This window comes from Triplophysa dalaica, chromosome 6, assembly GCF_015846415.1.
Source record: "Triplophysa dalaica isolate WHDGS20190420 chromosome 6, ASM1584641v1, whole genome shotgun sequence".
Classification (NCBI taxonomy): Eukaryota; Metazoa; Chordata; class Actinopteri; order Cypriniformes; family Nemacheilidae; genus Triplophysa; species Triplophysa dalaica.
Genome location: NC_079547.1, coordinates 11,222,150 through 11,240,171, shown reverse-complemented (window position 1 = coordinate 11,240,171; position 18,022 = coordinate 11,222,150). Strand labels below are relative to the sequence as shown.

At 44.4% G+C, this 18,022-nt stretch overlaps 1 protein-coding gene across 1 annotated transcript in view; it reads left to right on the top strand.

Moving 5' to 3' along the window:
- kif1aa (kinesin family member 1Aa) overlaps positions 1-18,022 on the top strand; it is a 211,055-nt gene that overhangs the window by 31,952 nt on the left and 161,081 nt on the right. Inside the window, exon 2 of the mRNA XM_056751227.1 lies at positions 2,346-2,419. Within this exon, the coding sequence (XP_056607205.1) occupies positions 2,346-2,419 (74 nt within the window). The remainder of the gene's footprint in view (positions 1-2,345; positions 2,420-18,022) is intronic.

Here is an 18,022-nt window from a genome sequence, read left to right as displayed (position 1 = left end):
GACCTTTGATTTCCAAACGAAATGCAAAATGTACTTTCATCTGAAAAGTGGACTTTGGTCCACTGTTTTTTCTGAAGTCCACAGTCAACGCAGCCATCTACCAAAACATTTTAGAGCACTTCATGCTTTCTTCTGCTAACAAGCTTCATGGAGATGCTGATTTCCTTTCTCCAGAAGGACTTGGCACCCCAAAGCTTGTTCAATGACCATGGTGGTACTGTGCTTGATTTGCCAGTTATCCCGCCTGAACTGATCCCCATAGATAATCTATGTGGTATTGTTAAGAGGAAGATAAGCGACACCAGACCCACAAATACAGGTGAGCTGAAGGCCACTACCAAAGCAACCTGGGCTTCCATTACACCTGAGCAGTACCACAGGCTGATAGCCTCCATGCCATGCCGCATTGATTTAGTTATTCCTCCAAAAGGAGGCCCATCCAAATTGAGTGCATAGAAATGAACACACTTTCAGAAGCCTGACATTTCTGTTTAAAATATTCGAGACACTGAATTTTGGGCTGTCATTATCTGTAAGCCATAATAATCAAAATAAAAAAAAAAAGCTTGAAATATTTCATTCTCTGTGTAATGAATCTATATAATATATGGGTTTCACTTTCTGAAATGAGTGACACAAAATATTGACCTTTTTCACAATGTTCCAATTTTTTTTAAATGTACCTGTAGATCCTGTCTTCATCTCATATTTTTTGACAGCTTGTTACGTAAACAATTAGGGCTGCGTTTCCTAAAAGCATCATAAGCCAATGTTGATCGTAGCTCCATTGGTGACAATGGTTATAAGATCAACTTAAGGTTACTATGGTTTTGGGAAACGCATCTTAGATTCTTAGATCTTAGACACCAAACATGATATACATATCATCTCGGTTAAGTGAGTTACCACAATTAAAAAAATTCTAGTAGTTATACAAACATTCATGAATACTTTGGATTAATGTTTAAAACAGACATTGCGACAAGAACATCAATGCATGGAAAGGTTATAAATGAATATATGTACATTTCCATATAAATGTATTTAGGATTGTATGTCTGTCCCCAAAGTGAGTAAAGAGAGTTCAACTCCTTACATTCCATTGGGTTGTAAAATAGTTGTAAAATAGTTGTGTTAGTTGCAGATTGGGGGTAGACCCCCTGGCGACTAGCTTGCTGGTTGGGTGAGAGGTGTTGTTGTTATATTTAGTTATAACTAGTTATTGCGTGTCTGAGCGGTCTCATTTACTACAGTTTAATGCGTTTTTCATGTGTACAACATTGTTTCATTTTTAAAATTATTTTATTGTTTAGGTTTCTCTGAAAAGCCTATATTATAGGCTGTTTAATTAACTCTTTCCCCGCCAGCCTTTAAAAAAAAAAGTTGCAGCCTACGCCAGCGTTTTTTTTACATTTTCACCAAAATTGAATGGCTCACAGTACATTTTCTGTAAAGAATATATGGACAAAAAATATGTCCAATGAAAGAACAGAGTCTCTGCTTTTAAACAGAATAAACCGTATTCTTCTATCTTCATTTGGCAATAGTGGTCAGTAGTGACTTAAAAAAAGGGCAACGATAATGACATTTTAAAATACAAACTCAAATAACGACGATTCACTGATTTGATAATAATCATTGCATAATCACTATTTATTTTTATCAGATCAGATGATTCAGACCCTACAGTTAATAAATCGTATTAGTAGGTCATGTTCATTACACACATAAACTACTGTGTGGTAAAATGTTTATTATGGATGTATTGATTCATTCAGCTCACAATGCGATTCACGATACTGATCTCACGATACGATAAAGAATTTATTTGTACAAAATGAGTTTGACTTATTATAATTGAACATCTTCTCTTTTATTATTTATCAAACGTTGCACATTTCTTTCCAAAATACAAGAATATTTTATTTCCATTAACAAAAACTAAACTGCATAATTAAAATAAATTCCCCCCCCCAAAAAATGTAAATGTCTCTTTAATTAAAAAAATAAAACAGTCTGTGCTTTACATTAATTTTTCATTTAAGAAACACCCCACGCTTACTAAGTTTGCAGTAAACACAGTGGCCCCTGCTGTTAAAAACAGATTTTGTGATTCATTAAACATCTCAACCGATTTGAATCATCACAAATCATAATCTCTTTATGTTGGAACAACAATTCTTTTGGTTTGTGGTCTTACTGTATTTTTCTGTATGTTTGATTGTATAAAAACTATGTTTTGTAAGATGCCACAAAATCTGTGGTCCCCCTGGATCCATCTTGGTCCCGCCTCTAAGATGTTTTATTTAACCTTATTTATATTTGCTATCTTTTTTCTGTTTCAGCCATCATCAATCCCAAAGCGCCCAAAGAAAACAAGAGCTTCAATTTCGATTTCTCCTACTGGTCACATACTTCGGTGAGTCAGAGAAAATGGATCAAAAAGTCAATAGTTGAGGATATATTAGAAACAGTAGCATTAATGGGAAAAAATACTTCATGTTAATCCAAACTTGTTTGATTTTTTTTCTCTGTGGAACACAAAAGACCAAGACACTTTTACAATTATTTCAAGTGGATATGGACGTTTTACCAAAATATACCACAAAGTATCAAAAATGTAGTCCTTATTGTACGTATGCTTTTTTATAAACACGTAAAACATGTGTATTGCTTTTCACTTTGCTGATGAGCTTTGCTCACCAATAAAGATTTTCCACCAGTATGTAATCTACAGTTGAAAGAAAAAGTATGTGAACCCTTTGGGCTTACTTGGATTTCTTCATAAATTGGTCATAAAATGTGTTTGGATCTTCATCTAAGTCACAACAATAGAGAAACACAGTCTGCTTAAACTAATACCCCACAAACATTATACGTTTTCATGTTTTTATTGAACACTACATATAAACATTCATAGTGAAGGGTGGAAAAAGTATGTGAACCTTTGGGTTTAATAACTGGTTGACCCTCCTTTGGCAGCAATAACCTCAACCAAACGTTTCCTATAGTTGCAGATCAGACCTGCACAACGGTCAGGAGAAATTTTGGACCATTCCTCTTTACAAAAGTGTTTCAGTTCAGCAATATTCTTGGGATGTCTGGTGTGAATTGCTCTCTTGAGGTCATGCCACAGCATGTCAATCGGGTTGAGGTCAGGACTCTGACTGGGCCACTACAGAAGGTGTATTTTCTTCTGTTGAAGCCAATCTGTTGTTGATTTACTTCTATGCTTTGGGTCGTTGTCCTGTTGCATCGTCCATCCTCTGTTAAGCTTCAGTTGGCGGACAGATGGTTTTAAGTTTTCCTGCAAAATGTCTTGATAAACTTTGGAATTCATTTTTCCATCGATGACAGTAATCCGTCCAGGGCCTGAGGCAGCAAAGCAGCACCAAACCATGATGCCCCCTCCACCATATTTCACAGTTGGGATGAGGTTTTGATGTTGGTGTGCTGTGCCTTTTGTTCTCCACACATAGCGTTGTGTGTTCTTTCCAAACAACTCAATTTTGGTTTCATCTGTCCACAGAATGTTTTGCCAGTAGTGCTGTGGAACATCCAGGTGCCCTTTTGCAAACTTCAAACGTGCTGCAATGTTTTTTTTGGACAGCAGTGGCTTCCTCCGTGGTGTCCTCCCATGAAGTCCATTCTTGTTTAATGTTTTCCTTATTGTAGATTTGTCAACAAAAATGTTAGCTTGTGCCAGAGATTTCTGTAAGTGTTTAGCTGACACTCTAGGATTCTTCTTCACCTTATTGAGCATTCTGCGCTGTGCTCTTGCAGTCATCTTTACAGGACGACCACGCCTAGGGAGTGTAGCAACAGTGCTGAACTTTCTCAATTTGTAGACAATCTGTCTTACCGTGGACACATGGACATCAAGGGTTTTAGATATACTTTTGTAGCCCTTTCCAGCTTTATGTAAGTCAACAATTCTTGATCGTAGGTCTTCTGAGAGCTCTTTTGTGCGAGGCATGGTTCACATCAGACAACGCTTCTTCAGAACAGCAAACTCAAAACTGGTGTGTGTTTTTTATTGGACAGGCCAGCTTTAATCAACACATCCAATCTCATCACATTGATTGGACCCCAGGTTGGCTGAGTCCTGGCTCCAATTAGCTCTTGGAGAAGTCATTAGCCTAGGGTTTCACATACTTTTTCCACCCTGCACTATGAATGTTTACATGTTGTGTTCAATAAAAACATGAAAACGTATAATGTTTGTGCGGTATTAGTTTAAGCAGACTGTGTTTCTCTATTGTTGTGACTTAGATGAAGATCAGAAAACATTTTATGACCAATTTATGAAGAAATCCAAGTAAGCCCAAAGGGTTCACATACTTTTTTTTTCAACTGTATATGTAGCAATTTAGAAATGTTAAATGTGAGCTTACTCACCCTTTAAACATATAATTTAAAATCTCCACCAGGTCCAATAAGGGCAAAAATAGTTGAATTTAAAACCTCAGTTTCAGCCAGGGAATTGTTTGTTTAGCTCAAAGAAAAATACGAATGATAATCGTCCTAGAGTATACACATTTTGTAGTGATATCTGATGTAGCGATTTTAGCTGCATGTTAAAATAAGGATGAGTTTAACTCACCAAATATGATTCTTTCAAGATCACGCCCATGAAATAAGTTATTTAAAACTTTAATTTAGTCAAGGAATTAGTTTAGCTCAAAGGAAAATATGTATTATAATTGTCATCATTACACATGCATATCTTACAAATTCTGATTAGCAGAATAGTGATAAAAATTCTCTATGTATTCGTCCAGCAAATGCATCAATGATTTTATACACTAACGTTATCTCATGACCATAAGTAAAGTGACTCTACCAAATAGAATTAAGAGCAGAGGTAGCATAAATCGAAACACACTTTAAGTGACACGTTTGTGAGCGTGAGCACAGAATACCCATCACAAATGCCTTTGTTTTTTTTTATTAAACTCTCTTTTGATGATGGTATCTAGAAAACAGGACAAATGGGAGTGAGGGGTTTATGGCTTTTCTCTCAATGATCCAGTCACTACGTCCCCCCTTACGGAAGGGGAAGTGCGAATGTAAACTTCAGCTGATGATGGATAGTTGGATCATGATTGCGGGATGACTGAAGGTTCCTGTTGGTCTACAGGATCTCGACATACAGGCAAAGAATGCTCCCGTGTGGTAAGGCATTGTCTCGACTTGGGTACCTTTCATCTTTTCCATCCTGCTTAGACATCAAGGGAGAGCACCCCTACACCTGTTTGCTGGCTCTTGCAACAGGTTGGTTAGGGTGTTTCCTGTCTCCACGTTGATACACAGCAGCAATCCTGGATGAAACAGTTGGGATGGCATGATTGGCTTTTAACAGTCTGGGCTGTTCTAGTAGGTCTAGTAGAACGTTCTTGCACTTGAGAGGGCCCCCCATGGGGCTGTGAGATTCGCTAGAACTCGAAAGTAGCAAGTTCAACATTTCTTCAACGGTTATTCCCTTTCAAGTTCAAGGCACAGGTGTCCTGGGCCATTGCTGTGGTTGACAGGCATGAGTCCAATGGAAACTGTGCGCACTTGAGAGAAGAAGAAATGTCTGAAGCTGGTGTTGTTGTGGAGAGCGTGTGAACAGTGTAAAGCGGATGTCTGAGATATCTGCCCATAGTTCCTGTAGGGTGCCTGCTATCATCATGTCACTTGGTGATGTGCCTTTGGCATGTAAGGGCAGGAAACGTTTGGGTCATTGGCTGGTTCGACCTTGAGACTGAGTTCTCGCGAGCAGCTGAGATGTCATGCCTCACTTTTGTGACCTGGCAATGCATTTTCATTTTACATTTAGTCATTTGGCAGACGCTTTTATCCAAAGCGACTTACAGGTGGGGTAAGCAATGGAAGCAATTGGGTCAGCATAAGGACAACAAAAGCATAAGTGCAATCAAAAAAGAAGACTGGTCTCATATAACCAAACACAGTATACAGAGCTAAATTAGAGTTTTCTCATTTCAGAGGAGTTGGCTGGCTGGAAAGTGGAAGTTTCTGCACTTGAGCCCAATTTCATTGTAATGCTTAAAGTCTCTTAACAAGTCTCCTACATTGTAATGCTTAAAGAGGCTCAAAAACAATTCCACAGGTCTTTGCTGGTGAAGAGAGGGCGTGTGTCCATTGGTGAAATGTACATGGGGTCTACATGCTTGTGGAGCTAATGGTCAGGTGTGTGGGAACTTATTTTTTTCAGTCATACCTCAGTTGATGGCCGCGTGTGGGTGTCTCGGCTTGTTCTGGGTAGTCAGGCGTCTGCTGAGATGACTGTCTCTGTGGTCGACCAGCAGGTTGCAGAGATCTGGAAGTTTTTCTCAGTAGGACGGCATTGAAGAGGGTTGTTTGTTTTACATGCCAATCGAGGTCAAAAAGACTCTGACTTGGATGTTTCTTGTAGAATCAGCTCCTTTGATGTCCCCAGGATCTCTGCTGTCTCAGACATAGCTGCACTGTTCTTTTGCTCTCTGGACAGGTGTCATCCATGGTGTTGAGATGAATTCCTCGATGATTGTTGGGCCGGAACGGGTCAGTGGCTCCTAGGTTGCCAGCTGGGTTTCCAAGTGGTCAGCTCCATGTTGTCTCAGGGCATCCTGTCTGGTACTTGGCTGTTCCCGGCAGGCTGTAACATCTGCTGAGTCTCTGCTGAAGATCTGCTACTGTGGTGCACCCTCCATAGTCAGTTCTTTGTGATGTGCAGAGATATGCAGGATTTACACTGTCTTTATGGAGGCAGCGATATCAGGTGATCGTGGCAGAAAAAGGCTGTAGCGCTTAGGTTATGACTCAAAGACTCGCAGCTTGAGGACTGGACAGGGGAGATTCTGTTGCATTCTCCTGTCTGTTCACATTGTAGTCTGCAAGCTAAGTTCAGTTCATTTTGATTCCATTGCTGAGTCATGGCTTGGACTTCAGAGTGGACTGCTTGCAGTGGGCCGTGGCATTGTGTCTGCCGGCCCATTATAGAGAGCTTCTGCTTCCTTGGAGTTTCCCTACCAGTTCCTGTCTGGTGTCTGCTCCAATTGCTCTCTTCGCTCAGTCTGTGTTGTAAATGACTCTTGCAGCTTTTCATCTCCTCCTGTAGCTCCTGGTCCTCTTCATCCGCTGTCGTTTGCAGGTCCATTTGGTCTTGGCACTTGTTCTACTGGCTCCTAGTTTCCTTCGCTCTGGTTCTAGTAGGATGATCTGGTCGTGGTCAATGATGATCCTGGCTGTGCACTTCATATGAGTTTGTTGGCTCTCTGTAGTTGTAGCTCTGGTTTAGAACGTGGTCCCTTAGCCGGTTTAGGTCGTCAGACCAACTGCTCTCAGCACAGTTGCTGTGTGCCGATGTTGGTCCGAGGCAGGAGTCCATTGCACAGTTTGTCTGGTCTCTAGCTGGACTGGGATGTGAAAGGATTGGATGGTCTGGACATATTGAGACACAGGGGGGAGAGAAAGGCAACTGCAAGATGCAAGTCTGTACAGATCTACTGAGCTAAATATGTAAGCTATGTGTTGAATGCTTAACTCAGGGTGGGTGAACACAGGAAAACGTCTCGGGTTACGTCTGTAACCCTTGTTCCCTGAGAAGTGAACGAGACACTGTGTCGCCATGGCAACGCTTTGGGGAATGCCTCAGTGTGACCAGTTCTGAGCACGTGTGTCAACATCGTCCAGTAGTGAAACGATATGTCAGGTATTAAACGACATCCAAAACAGTCAACTTCAGCTCGAAAAACTTTGAAGCAAGAGGCTAACAGGGATGTAGGTAGTATGGCAAGGTGAGGAAGTGTCTCATTCCCTTCTCAGGGAACAAGGGTTACAGACATAACCAGAGACATTCCCCTTCGAGGAAACTCGCACTGCGTCGCCATGGCAACGCTTTGGGGAACGAAATACCCAAACCGCCATACGCCCAAATGCCTGTCTGTGTGTACAAAATGTTACATACAAGATACAAGCACCTGGGCTCCTGGGGTGAAATTCTTGTCCAAGCAATAGAATCTCACGAATGTGAGCTGTAAGGACCAGCCTGCCGCATCACACACGTCGCGCATAGATGCCCCCAACCTTATGGCTACGGAGGCCGCCATACCCCTAGTAGAATGGGCTCTGACATCCAAGGGCGATGGCCTGCCAGAGGCCTCATAGGCCAGAGAGATAGTCTCAACTATCCATCTGCTAATGGAGTGCTTAGTTGCCGAAAGACCTTTCTTCGGTGAACCAAAACATACGAAGAGCTGCTGCACTTTCCTCCAAGCCGAAGTTCTGTGTACATACGAGTCCAGTGCTCGCAAATTTAACCTTTCCTGGTCCTGGCCCGGCCCTGAAAGGTGGAGGACAAAATGCTTGCAAGGTAATGGGTCTCGGTGCATTATCCATAACCTTAGGCACGTATCCCGCCCGGGGGAAAAGCAACGCCTTAACCAAACCAGGAGCAAATTCAAGGCACTTAGGGGAAACCGACAAGGCCTGAAGATCTCCCACTCTCTTGAGAGAAGAAATAGCCATCAGGAGGACTGCCTTAAGAGTGAGAAACGTAATAGCGACTGAATCAATCGGTTCAAAGGGAGGAGACGACAGCCCCTCAAGAACTGTAGCCAAATCCCAGGTCGGTACCCTAGTGTGGCTCACAGGCCTCAATCTGCGAGCACCACGATGAAAATGTAGGACTAAGGGGTCTCTTCCAAAAGGTATGCCCCCTAGCAGAATGTGAAAGGCAGAAATGGCTGCCATATACATCTTTAAAGTGGATTGGGAGAAGTCCGCAGCAAAGTGATCTTGTAGGAACTCGAGCACTGTTGAAACTGGGCAGTTGACAGGGTCCCTGCGTTGAGCTGAACACCAAGTAGTAAAGACTCCCCACTTTAAGGCATAAAGCTTCCCTGTAGAAGGAGCTCTGCAATTAAGTATGGTCTCCACAGCCTCAGCTGAGAGACCAGTGTTTAAAAGGTTAGCCCTCTCAGAGGCCAAACCCATAGTTTCCATAACTCCAGGGGTGGGTAATGTGTCTGACCCTCCGCTTGAGAAAGGAGGTCCCTTCTCAAAGGAATCTCCCATGAGGGGTACTCCAACAGGTCTATGATGTCCGAGAACCACACTCGGGCCGGCCAGAACGGGGCTACCAACAGTAGGCGAACTCCGTCCGTGCGCACCCTTTCCAGAACTCCCGGGAGTAGAGCGATCGGGGGGAAAACGTACAGGTGTAGCCTTGGCCCTATAGGGGCTGGATGTGTCAGGGAAAACCAAAGCCGACAGGGCGTGTTTTCCTGAGTTGCAAAGAGGTGCATCTCTGCCTGGCCGAACCTCATCCAGATCTGCTCCCCCTCCTCTGGGTGGAGTCTCCATTCCCCCGGCCTCAGCCCCTGTCTCGACAGGATGTCTGCTCCTCGGTTCAGGTGACAGGGGTTCCACCACAGGAGAATCTGACGTTGCAACTTGACGGTGTGTTCTCTGCCCTGACAGGCACATGCTGGCCTCTGAGCTGTGGGAGAAAGTGTTCCAACGCCAGGAACACTGCCATCATCTCTAGGCAATTTATGTGCCGAGATCGAAAGTGGCTCCCCCATCTGTTTTGTCCCAATTGGCCTTCCATAACAGCTCCGCAACCTGTGAGTGAATCATCGATGGTCAGTGCAACGCGCCGACAACTGCTTCCCAACACTGGGCTGCAAACGGCTGACAAGATTGCAAAAGTTCATATTACTCCTAAGAAAGTGGTTCACTGTACTGGAGAAAGCACACTTTTCTTGGTATTCAGCCTCATCCCTAGCTCTTCCATATGTGCGAGAACAACAGCTCGATGTTGAACCGACAGATGTTCCGATTTTGCTAGAACTTCTTGTTCCAGCACCAGTGTCTGCTCGGGGCACACCTCGGTGTACAAAACCCTGTTGAAGCGGGGCGGCGGACTTGAAATTGGATCCGGTAACCCCGCTCTACCGTGTGCAGCACCAATTGTGACACATTTGGTAGACTTTTGCAGGCTGCTAAATGGTCTACTAAGGGGACTAGCCACTCGGGACCAGCCTCTAGTGACATCATTTCGGAACCGCTACGGCTCGGCAAACCTCGATTGGCAGAGCCGACTGAAGCCTTCTGGGGCACCAAGGAGGAACGGGCACCGTATAATGAGGTGCGAGCGCACGCTCCCCGGGGGGAAATGCTGACCTGCTGTCAGGACTTTTTATTGTTTTCCACTTTCCTTGCCTGAATGACTGCCCTCAGGTCAGTCCTAGGTTTGTAAGGCTGCTGATGATAATGTCTTCCCGAACCCCCATCCTTTTGGGGTGGGGCTCGAGAAGCAACACTCTGCCTCTTACACTCACGATAGCAAGTGGACACCCGTGGCTGTTCCCACCCTGCCGCCCCGGGAGTTTCTCCGCGGCGGGGGAAAAAAGTTTACATGCCGCAGCTTGTTTCTTAGCCTCCTCAAAGCTCTCAACAGCATTTGTCTACAGCGTTGCCGAAAAGGCCCGTTGGAGATAATGGGGCGTCCAGAAGAAATGACTTGTCAGATGGTTTCATGTCTGACAGGTTCAACCATAAATGCCTCTCAGTGACTACCATAGCGCCCATAGAGCGGCCCAAAGAACGGGCCGCCTCACGAGTAGCACGGATAGAAACATCTATAGCATGACGGACGGGTTGTAAAACATCCGCCGCCACCAGTCCTGTGCGACCAATTCACGTAGCGCATCAGCCTGATACTCCTGAAGTAGTGCCACAGAATGTAAACATGCCCCAGACTGCCCCGCTGCCGCATATGCCTTGCCGACCAAAGTCGATGTCACCCTGCATGGCTTTGATGGCAAGGTAGGGGCTTTTAGGGACGAAGCCGCGGATGGAGACAGATAGTTCGCAAGCGTCTGTTCTATTCTCGGCATCGCCCCGTAACCTTGTTCTTTATAGCCCTGAACATTAGAGTAAATGCAGGTCTGTGGCATGAAAACTTGCGCTGTATAAGGACGCTGCCATGACCTACACACCAGTCGTTGGGGCTGTGTGCCATGCTTAAGACATCGCTCGTCCATCTTACTCTCAGGACGAGCGTTTGGTTTATCTTGCGGCCAGTCTATTGTCAGTTGGGCTACCGCCGCTGTCATGACTTCCACCAGATCGGCGTGTACCGAGGCAGCAAGAGGGGGGACATAATCTAACTCTCCTGCTTTCGATACTAGTTATATCTACATCCTCAGATAAAGAACATTGCTGAACCGGACTCCCTCTCTGAGCGGGAGAAATCGCAGTGCGTGCTTCCGACTCAGCAGAGAGAGATGTGGAAGCCACGGAGGGCAGAGAGAATTCGGAGCATGTCTCTTCAGCCTCCGTGACATCCATCTGCGAGCCCCACAAGCGAAGCTTCCGCTCTGCCTCTGCAGAAGCGGGACCAATATCGCTTGGAGCTCGCACCTGGCCGTGCTTAGAAAATAGTTCCATGCGGGAACAGAGCGTACGCTGTGGTAAAAGACCACTGGGCACATAATCAGCTCCCTTGAGCGCTGAATGTGCATGCTCCGCTCCCAGACAGACTACACAGTGATCATGCGTATCCTCGTTCGTGATAAAACGCGAACAAGGAGGAGCACAAGGTCTGACATTTTTCCCTGACATGTTAGCAAACTGGCTAACCAAACATGCTTCTTTTAAAAAACACACTCACGCTTCTTTTAACTAGACACACACACTACACACAGAGCCGTTGCTGAGAAAAAAAGAGCTGAAGTTGACTGTTTTGGATGTCGTTTTATACCTCCTGGTCCATACGTCATCCATGACGTATCGTTTAACTACTGGACGATGTTGACACACGTGCTCAGAGCTGGTCACGCTGAGGCGTTCCCCAAAGCGTTGCCATGGCGACGCAGTGCGAGTTCCCTCGAAAGGGAACTATGAATAATGTTGCCAAAGAGTGTTACCTATGAGGTCATTCTGTGACTTAGGCTATTCGGTTCATCATCATATTTACTAAGAATTTTACTGATGTTCAGACAGGTTCAGTGTCTGATAAGAAGAAAAACAAAATCACATAAATCAAGAGAAAGAGAGTTTAGGATAGAGAAGGAGGGTTTCTTCTTTCTGGTGCAGGGGTGAACTGGCTCCACACTAAAGTCTCTGACAGAGCCCGTAGGTAGGGGGCACTATGGAGTCATAGTAAAGTAAGTAAAATGAATTACTGAAATAAAAACAATAAAGCAATTGGGAGTTAATCCCAAACACCTTAAAGAGTGCAATCTGATTGTTTAGATTAAAGTTTAAATTCAATTAAGTTGGTTTAATTAAAATTGATGTATTATCAAATACAATTCTAACTGCAAGGGAGAGAATTTAAGACACCCTTATTCAAATAAAGAAAAATCAAATCATCAAAACAATAACGGAATGATATTAATTATCATCATAGTTTGTATATAATAACAAATAATACATTTTCTCAAATACAGTAAACAGTAAAATAGCAGAACAATGAAATCATAATATCAAACAAAAGAAGAGACTTGCTGAGACTTCACACATAGCGTTGCCCAAACAAAAGGGGGAGGTCAGGCAGGTGTGTCTAATGGCTTGTGTAAGTTTACTCAACACGGGTACATGGCTTTCCAACATAAACAAACAATAAACTCTCAATACTACACTATAACTGACACGATATACACTATAGTGACGACTGACGACTGCTGTTCTACCATCCTGTTTGATATCAGCAACCTCACACTTGGACAAAATCTGACAAAGTGCTTCTGTTTAGATGATAATACTCTCCAGGCCCCCCTTCGAGCCCCTCGGAGGTCCCGATCTTCCTCACCTCTCGAGTAAGACGGCCCTCTTGATGGCGCCTGCTTGTTTCAAGAGGGAAGGGGACCTACAAGCATTCTCCGTGTCCCCGGATTGCCTTGAATTCGGACCCGGCAACTCACACTTTATCCTGAGACCCAGGCCCGGATACGTGTCCAAAGTTCCCTCCCTTTCGGGACCAAGTGGTGAATTTGCTGGTGCTCCTGATTGGGGAGGAAGACCCAACCCCGTCCGTGTTGTGTCCAATATGCGCACGGTGCCTCTACTTGGACCGTACGCAGAGCTTCAGGAGCTCTGACCCACTCTTTGTCTGTTTCGGAGGACAGCAGAAGGGGAGGGCAGTCTCCAAAACAGAAACTGGCGCACTGGATCGTGGATGCCGTCACAGCGGCATACCAATTACAGGTCTCCCGTGCCCATTAGCAGTGCGGGCTCACTCCACAAGGGGTATTGCCCCCCCCTCGGCACTGGACAGAGGCGCCTCTCTGGCAGACATTTATAGAGCTGCGGGTTGGGCCATGCACGAAACCTTCGTAAGGTTTTACAACCTTCGCGTTACCAAGGTGTCAGCCCACGTTCTGCGTGGCAACATGTAGGACTGGCATTCAGCGGGACGTATGCCTGCAAAAGCACCTTCCCACCCTCCAGCAGGTTGGGCAGTGTGCTATCTGCCTCCCTTCTTACCCACCACGTGGTTAAGAACAGGCATCCCATCCATCACTAAACAAGCACCCCTTGGGGGTCAGGTGGGCAGAGCAGCCTTCTCCCTTAGGCCGGGAGAACATATGAACTATCACAGATAGCTCTAACCGACCTAGTGCTACCGGACGTCTGTAACACCCCCTCCGTGGGCTGTTCTGTCTGTTGTATCCCCATGAATTGGTTCCCACTCCTGAAAACCCATGACCTCCCCCAGTTAGACCTCCACCTGGCGGTTTACTACTCAAATCGCATGTCCCATGCGATCTCCCCTATCGGCGAGACCATATCTATTAGAGTTGAGCCGGATACTCGGCTGAAACGAGTATCCGGTACGGATAAAGCACTTTTGCCGAGTATGAGTATCATACGAGTAATACGAGTCAATATCTGTGCTCGGATTGAATAAAAATCCTCATTGGGTAGCTGACTGTGTCTGCGTTCTGTGATAGGCTAGTCACAGCGCCCCTCCCCTACACATATACTAAGCTCTCTCTCTCTGTCTCTCCCTCAGTCACTCAGGTTCGTGCGTCTTTTCCGTTAACGTTTAAGTCTCTTCAGCTTCAGGTTTGTTTTTTATTTCGTTTTGTAGTACTTACTTATTATCCAGTAGAGTTTTGATAAACGTGGGGTTTGTTCAGACGTGGTGCTTGGTAGAATGCAACTCTCGTTGAGTCCCCACCTGTCGGAGTTTTTTTTTTTTTTACCGTCAGCTGGCTCTAACCAGTTTTTAATTAAAAGTTAATAAAATAAAGCTATGTTGAGATAAAACTCTTGTTCATTACATTTTACTTACTTGTTGTATTCATTGTTGCAAAACTTGTTCTGTATATAGTTTGTTTGTTATTGTGATCAAAACCATTGATGTGAAGCTCAATGCTGATGCTGTCGTGTAAATAGTTTTATAATCAGCAATAAATATAACAATTTCTGATCAACCCATATCAATTGCATGCTTAAAATAACATACCGGTTAATGCCCCGCCCATCTCAAGACAATCCAACCCACTTCCGGGTTAAATCCCACCCACTTCCGGGTTAGGTCGCGCCCAGTCTGAGTACAGATACGGATACAGATAATTCATATGGTTGACAGATACAGATAATGCTGTACTCGCTCATCCCTAATATCTATATCCACTGTATTCCTCCCCCCGGGTAGGAAGTGGCCTCTGCAGCGCATCCCTAATTAAGGAAGTTGCGCTCAACCATTGAAAACCCGATCCGGACGGCCTCTCGCCAGTAGAGAGCTAAGGCCTCCGTCCGTGAAAGGTAACTGGTCAGGGTGTCCCCATCTTTCTGCAAGAAAGCGCCTGGACCCCCGACCATCACACTGGAAGTTTACAGTTTCGCAAAAGCCTTGTGCTGACACGCCCATGCCTGTTACCGTCGCTTTGCTAGAGATTGTGACACGACACAACGTTGTGGCGTTTTCCAAGGGAACCCCATCTGTCGGCTCGACGCAATCGGCGTCGACAATGTCCCTTATGCCAGAACACGTATCGTCCTCTGCTGCAGTCGTGATAGGCTCTCAGGCTCTTAAGAACAAAAGGAAAATGAATGCTGCACGCCATCTTTCCACTAAAAATTAAATAAATCCACTCCTGTCGCTTCCTAGGTTTGGTGCCGCGACTGCATTGCATGTTGTCCACGAACTTTAGCCATGGCATCACGTAAACTGCTGTGGCTTGTGAAAACAAAAATTGTGCAGCGCGGTGGGTGGAACAGTGTAAATTAAGGGGCGGTAACATTATATTAATATCCGCATTGGATATTACAATCGGAGCGAAATAAGACACACAAAAACAAACTTACTTTGTGCTAATTTTTCACATTGTCTGGGTTGCTAAATGTAAAAGGGGACCCGATTATAGCACTTAATCACAGAAAAAGTTGTGTATAACAAATGTTTGCTCTCTCTCTCTCCTGCACACAAGTGAAAGTGACGTCAGCGCATGCTCCTTCTCCTGCTCTATATGCAGCCGCGTGGCCGTGCTTTTCTGGGAGAATTGTCCAATAATGACAAAAATGTTTGTAACAAAACAGTTTTATATGTTTGAAAAAAAGTTTCTGAAACCTGTGCGACCGCTGGGGGAGTGTATCGTGCACAGAAATACTACGCAATACGTCCAACACGTTTTTGACAAGTTCACCATGTTAAGCATCGGAAGACAGCACGTTTAACGTTGTAAAGAAGTCAGAATGCATGACACACCTTTGCAGCACCCCTTTAAGAGATAAGATTAAGGTACCAAATATGCCAGGTTTGAATCACATTAAGTTGGGAGCTATTTAGACATATGAATACAAACAAAGCCGGAATCAAACTTGCATATTGATTTAAAATGTGCCCACATACAGTGTTGGGTAAATTACTCTGAAAAAGTAATTGATTACTAAACACATAACTTTACAAATTAATCTTTCCAAAAAGTATTTAATTACTTATGAGGAATTACTTTCTATATCCTACATCAACCTTGATTAGTTAAGTGATTCAAGGATAGACATGAAACTTCTCATTCGTTCAAATAAATAATATAAAAGTACATTTTTTTTTTTTAAGTACACAAATGTGAGAAGGATAAAGTTAGACTAATAATGTATTAACTGTAATAAAAAATATCTATAAAACATTATAATGCATTAAAATGTGCATTACAATGCTTTAAAACTACTTTTATAATGCATTAAACATACATGCTTCAATGAAAGTGTTACCACATATTTTCATAAAACATACCAGCCTGTGAGTCTAAGAAACCCTTTGTCTTCCACAATATAAAGTGGCCGTGATCAAAGCAAATTTATTACACTATTTTATCTGATAATCTGATATTTCTTTATGCTTCTTACTGTCCTTGCAGTAGGGTTGATGCTTTTAAAAATGTCTCCGTTACTGACACCTGAGGAGAGGTTGCGCTAGACTTAGACTTTTCATTTATTATTCAATGTTTCTGTTGTCGCACATAAAATAAAAATCTAATTACAAGCAAATGTTTATGTTCATATGTCCAATCAGTAACAATGACAGGTGCCTGTAAAAGGTGTTACGTACTCACAAGAAAGCTGTGGTTTGGTCATATATGTGCTGCTTCTGCCGCAGACTTAACAGAGAAACGCAGTGAGAGACATTTTTCCACTTACTGAAAGCTATTATTTATCCAAAAAGACGCTATTTTATGAGAAAAAGACCCTGTAAAGACGGCACCACAGCGCGCCTGTGTGTATGCGTGCATGTAACGCGGGGAGTGATGGATGCATATGCACCTCGAGTCCCTGATGACCACATCCATGTTTAGCAAAACTGAGCAGGCATTTGAGAGAATGCTAATGAATAGGAAACATATTGGTTACGTCTGTAACCCCCTGAGGGAAGGAACGAGACGTTTCTGTCGAGAACGACAGATGGGGTTTGCCCTTGAGAACCGATCAACTCTGACTACTAAATTTGGCGGATGAAATTTCCATGCCGGCATCCGGTATAAAAGGAAGCCGGCGTGCAGCATTCATTTACCTCTTGTTCTGAAGAGCCTGAGAGCCTCTCATGACTGCAGCAGAATACGATACATGTTTGTGGCATAAGGGCAACAACATCTCGTTCCCTCCATCAGGGAACTGAGGTTATAGATATAACCAAGACCTTCCCTTTCTGTCGGTCTCTCAACGTTGTGTCGAGAACGACAGATCGCGCCACAATCTCTAGCGAAGCAACAGGTAACGGGGCATGTCATCTCGAAGCTTTCACGAAACTGTAACCTTCCAGTGTAGTGGTCGGGGGGTTCCAGAGTTTTCTTGGAGAAAGATGGGTACAGCCCTGACCGGTAGCCTTTCACTGACGGAGGCCTTAGCTCTCTACTGGCGAGAGGCCGTCCGGCTCGGGATTACACCGGGTAAACGCAACTTCCTTAATTAGGGATGCGCTGCAAAGGCCACCCGTGGGGAGGAATACGGTGGACATATGTATGGTCTCGTTCTTCGAGGAGAACGCATGGAACGTGTGGGCTGAGTAGTTAATCACGAGGTGGAGGTCCACCTGGGGAAGATCATGGGTTACCAGGAGTGGGAACCATTTCATGAGGATAAATCGGACGAAACAGCCCACGGGGGGATGTTTCAAACATCCGGTAGCACTAGGTCCGGTTAGAGCCATCTGGGATAGTTCATATGGTGTCCCGGCCTAAGGAGGAAGGCTGCTCTGCCCAGCCAACCCCCAGGGGATGCTTGCTTAGTGATGGATGGAATGCCTGTTCTTAACCAGTGTTTGGGTAAGAAGGAAGGTTGGTGAGATACCTGTTTCTTAGCCATATGTTTGGGTAAGAAGAGAGGTAGATAGCACACTGACCCAACCTACTGGAGGGTGGAAAGGTGCTTTTGCAGGCACACGCCCCCGCGGATGCCAGTCCTACATGTTGCCAAGCAGGACGTGGGCTGACAGCGGGTTTACGCGAAGATTGTTAACCCTTGCGAAGGTGTTTGGGCGTATCCCAACCCGCAGCTCTACAGATGTCTGCTAGAGAGCCGCTTC